We start from the raw sequence: 5,000 nt of genomic DNA on the forward strand, positions 1-5,000 counted from the left end.
TTGTTTTGTCCCTAATCTCTCAGCAGGTTTGCATGTCATGTTGACTCCTTCGGAAACAAAGGAAAACAACTAGAACAACAAGCTGACAACCGGATAAGCGAATGATTTTATTACCTGGTAAAAAAATGATTGGCAGAAAGAAAGCTCTGCTCGCAAAGTAACAAAGGGAAGATACGAATAAATGTCTGACATGCAATACATAATGTACATGTGTGCATTTTGCCTAAAGTTTTATTGAAAGACTTTTCACTGACAAACGTCTGTTCTTGTGCCTCAACTTTCATTTCGCGTTCAACAAAACCTGACATGCCCTAAGTCTGGAAAATAAATTACCCAGAGGGAATTTCCTGTACGTCGTCTACCGTAATTTGTTTTCTTTTCGCTTTTCACATTTTGCAGCACACGTTTTCACGGACGTCTCTTTTTGTGCCTTACCTCCTTGCTGTCTCTATCTATGACGAAGGTATCGTTGAAATCGCCTATTGCTATTAACGCGCCAACAACATCAGCCTCACTGGCTATTATTCACTGTTAACACAGCTGCATTTAATACAAGCAAGTTCTTCGTAACAAACAAGTCTAACTTGAGAAGAGATCACTTCTGGAACACGATATTACGCACAGTGACAACTAGCGTATTTGTTAAGTCTATGGCTTCAGGCAAATGTCGGTCTCTCTAAACGATGGCACTGTTTTTTGTCAAGAGTCATTCTTTGAATTCCAAGAAAGACTGGAGTATCTTCTGGTGTTCAACAGCCATTGAAATACTCCTGTTAAGAAGGGAAAAGTCGTGATTACACAAAGGGAAACAAGAATACGGTGTAGTCCACTGGTTTTTTTTAATGTAAAGATCCAATCCAGCTCTCACCACAACCAAGATCGATCCTTATTAGTCCCAAAGATATCATTTTGCCAATAGAAAGCTCATGATGAATCCTGGGTCGCCCCAGTCCTTTGCAGGGGCAAACGTCCTAAATGAACCGCTTCACCGGCCATTTGCTCCAAAAAGGGAATGGAACGACCCAGGATTCCCTGTCAGCTTGAATAGCTTTACCATACACAACTCAGCAAACTTATATGACAACCGTGCATGACGCTGCATAAAGTTCGTAACTCAATTTCTCTTAAAAACCTTTCGGAACAATAAGATCTTTTGTAGTGTAGAGGTGTACAGATGTCAATGGCATTGCCTTTTGTTATTGTAAGAAGATCAAGAAAAGAAGAAGTTTACCGTATTTGCGTGGACGGGTCAAAACGGAGGTTTTCGAATACGATGACATCAGAGGGTCGTGAAGACACAGAGAGCGCATGCGCGCGCATACTCTTTAGGTAAAGGTTAGGGTTTTCGTGTATTCGTGTGGATGGGCAAATACGATTCGAAACGCTATGTGTGGACCCATATGTTTTTCATATACAGAAAAATCTCCGTTTTCGTTTGTTTTTTTAACGAGGCCAATATCCAGCCATCTTGACCAAACAAGCTTGGTAAATAAAGGATTTATTATATGGGATAAAACACTAAAAAATGATCTTTAATCTCGCAGGATCAAGCGTGAAATCCCGAGCAACCAGTATAGCTCCATCTTGCCCGCTCGGGTAGCCAATCACAGCTCGGGATTTGGTTCATCTTGCCCGCTCACGGAGCTAGTCATACAATAAAACAAGTTATCTTCACGTGTGAAGATATCATGTTTTCGCGCGAAAGCTCACCTTGTATTTCATTGGTGTTTATTATATAATATCATTGATTTTAGGGAAAAGACCGATTTCTTTTATGGCTAAAAACCATTTTTTCACATGATTTATGATAATCGAGACAAAAATACTGAAGATAAAGGCAATAAACTCACCGTAAATGTTCGTGGAAAATGTTAGTTATTCTGTAGATGGAAGCTACCAATGCTGTAAATTAAAGGATTATTTGGGTAAGTGTAAGCGCTAATTTTCGTTAGCAAAAGCGAGGGGTATGTAAGCATCAAATCTGAGATTGTCAGGTTTCAGGGATTTGAAAGGAAGATAGAGAGAAGCTAGTGCAAAAAGCGCTTTAATAGCCCTTTTCACGGTTAGTTTTTCTCATTTGCATTACAATGTAATCTAACGTGGATGTGGGGCAATTTCTGGTTAAAACTGCAAAATAGCCCGAAATTGCCTCACATACATGCTAGATTACATTGTAATGCAAATGAGAAAAACTAACCGTGAAAAGGGCTATTCTCGGCTGTATTGATCTTACCTCAATTGTCATGATTGGCTCCTATTCGAACCCTTAGCCAATCAGAACAACGCTTCTATTTTTCCACGCTCGGCACCGGCTGCATGATACCAGTTCCAAGTTCTGATTGGTTTACCCGATTACCTGTGTTATTTGTATTTGGCTTGTGATTGGTGCACTCAATCGAAAACAGCGGCTAAAATATAGGCGCGTCGATTCGAGGCTGCAACTTGCAGGATAGGCAGTCGAATAAATGTAATAATTAACAATTATTCCATGAGCGCGCGTTGGATATGAGATGGTAAATAGCAATCTTTAACCAGTCTCATATCCAACAAGCGCGAATGGAATAATTATTTTATTAAAATTTCATTAAATGCTGAACGCTTGGACACTTGGAAACTAAAGCCAAATTTTGTTTTGGCAACACTTGCGGCAAACAGTTTCCATATTAGGTCATACGGTATATGAGCTTATAACCAAGATCGAGTGAACCAATCAGAAAGCTAGAAACACAAATCCGAGATCGAGAATGGTTGCCGCCACACTCGAGAGAAACACAGTGTAACACTAGTGTTGACACAACTCTTGTGTCAACTCTCAGGTGTTTTGAGTCCCTAGGGAAACACTGAACAATAGAACTTGACTTTACCTCCCTAATGCGATCTCAACCAATGTAACAAAAATGTATTCCGCTGTCACACGGCTCTTATTGATAAGCGCTTTGACATGACGTCGTCTGCTGATGCCGAAGTTTGGAAACAAAAAGGAGGTAGGTGATTTGCCTTGGAAAGAATCTGAATAAACTGAAACTCGGAAATATCAGTAGAATTTCGGCGAGATACTTCATTTAAGTGAAACCACCTGAACGTATTCTCACATAGTTAAGAATGGCTGAGAGTAGTTCTGGAAAAGAAGCCTGGAAAAGGTTAAAATGGCTATATTTTTCGACACTTAAAGTGCCCATAACCCCAAAATATTTTGTTCGCGAAAATGAATCTTTGCACCTGTTCGAGACGCATTGCAGCCATTTTTTTCCTTTTTCTAACAAATCCTGCCATTTTATAGGCTTCGAAAGTTGCGAAAACCCAAGCATCTTTTGTTCACGACCGAGTCAGAAGGGGACTGGGTCTATCCCAGATTTGACGTCACCATCTACTTTGCATGCATTTTTACAAAGAGTTTATGCAATGTAAATCAGTTTGTGACGTCAAAACAGGAATAGACCCACTCCCCTTCTAACTCGGTCGTGAACAAAAGATGCTTGGATTTTCGCAACTTTCGAAGCCTCTAAAATGTCAGGATTTGTTAGAAAAAGGAAAAAATAGCCGCCATGCGTTTCGAACAGGTGCAAAGATTCATTTTAGCGAAAAAAATATTTTGGGGTTATGGGCACTTTAAAACTACTGCAGCCCAAAGCACAAACTCGTAATCCAACAGAAATATTTCTGGGTGTGCCCAGAGTTTATAATATTCAAGACCCTTTCCACTTGTCAGGCATATTGCTGCTGAAAAGCCCTTTTCAGGGAGCGCAATAAACGTGTATGTATGTATGTATGTATGTATGTATGTATGTATGTATGTATGTATGTATTGCTGTTGTGCACCAAGACTCACTTGCTCTCAGTTGATAACGCAGACCATCTTTCCCTTGTGGCCGAGGAGGCCTGGCCTGAATGGCGGGTTTTGACGTCAAAGCTAGCGTCAGCTTGGAATGTTTGTCTAAGGCCTGTGTAAACAAACCAAACAGGTAAATCTCGTTCTGTAATGACTGCGCAACGAAAAAAGCTCATAAATTAAAAAATATATAACGACAAATAAGCCATTTAAAGGCAAGCGTTTAACGCGACTTTCTCAGGGCAAAAGTCGGTTAGTTCTTTGCGATAGCGCGTTACTCTCGTTAACCATGTCTTCGTTCACGTGAGCCACAATGGTTTATTCCAAAAATAAAGAAAAATGTACATACAAATAGAGCTGAACTTCCAACCTTTCAATTCGTTTTACTTCTCAAAAACGGTCAGAAGTCAACCGAAAAACACTCAACAGCAAGCTATGTTATTTTTTGCTGTAAGTAGGATTAATTGAGGCTCCTCGATAATTCGTTAACGAAAATGACCCGTGCCCAGCGCACGTTTCGCACGCTTTTTTAAAACGGCTTGACAAGTGCTGAGAATCATCAGTATAAAATGGCGTGGTTATATGAGGCACTAGGGCTTAAAACCACGCTTTATGAAATGAAGGCAGCTACGGTACCGGCAACGCCACCAATCAATAGAGGGGCTTAAGAAACGGCGACGGCAACGAGAACGTCATCTCAAAATATAAATTCACGTTATTGTAACCACTTCGTGACTATTTCAACCTTTTTAATATGACAAGGGTGTGGTAGTTCCTCAAAAATGACACTGGTAGGAACGGCGCTTAATTTAGGGGAGAAAATGAAAGTGGTTGTTTACCATTTACCAAAAAAACCCGGAACTTTCGGTTGGAATGTAAATGGCAAGCCTATTTTGGTCTTCCCAAGCAGAAAATTTCCGGAGAAAACGGGATTTCTTGAAAGGTAGTCCAAAATTTCCAAACAGAATTTCCAAACGGAAAACGTGTTTACCATTTGCATTATTTGCCTCCCTCCAGATTCCCTCGCTAAACTAACGAATTTTGTAAATGGTACACGCCGATCCCAACTGAATTTCCCATTCGGGAGTTTTTGCTTACCATTTGAACAAACCTAGTAACAACCGGTTTCTGCTTGCAAATGGTAAACAACCAGTGTAAAACATGTTTTAAA

At 40.2% G+C, this 5,000-nt stretch overlaps 1 protein-coding gene across 1 annotated transcript in view; it reads right to left on the reverse strand.

Annotated features, from left to right (window-relative positions):
* Positions 1–96: 96 nt before the first annotated feature.
* Positions 97–5,000, reverse strand: part of LOC138024176 (nucleoporin NDC1-like) — a 26,758-nt gene continuing 21,854 nt past the window's right edge. Inside the window, exons 21-23 of the mRNA XM_068871288.1 lie at positions 3,830–3,941; positions 1,851–1,902; positions 97–770 (exon numbers count right to left, since the gene is read on the reverse strand). Coding sequence (XP_068727389.1) covers positions 707–770; positions 1,851–1,902; positions 3,830–3,941 — 228 coding nt within the window. The 3' untranslated portion in view covers positions 97–706. The remainder of the gene's footprint in view (positions 771–1,850; positions 1,903–3,829; positions 3,942–5,000) is intronic.

Source organism: Montipora capricornis, chromosome 11 (assembly GCF_036669925.1).
Source record: "Montipora capricornis isolate CH-2021 chromosome 11, ASM3666992v2, whole genome shotgun sequence".
In the NCBI taxonomy this organism is placed as follows: domain Eukaryota; kingdom Metazoa; phylum Cnidaria; class Anthozoa; order Scleractinia; family Acroporidae; genus Montipora; species Montipora capricornis.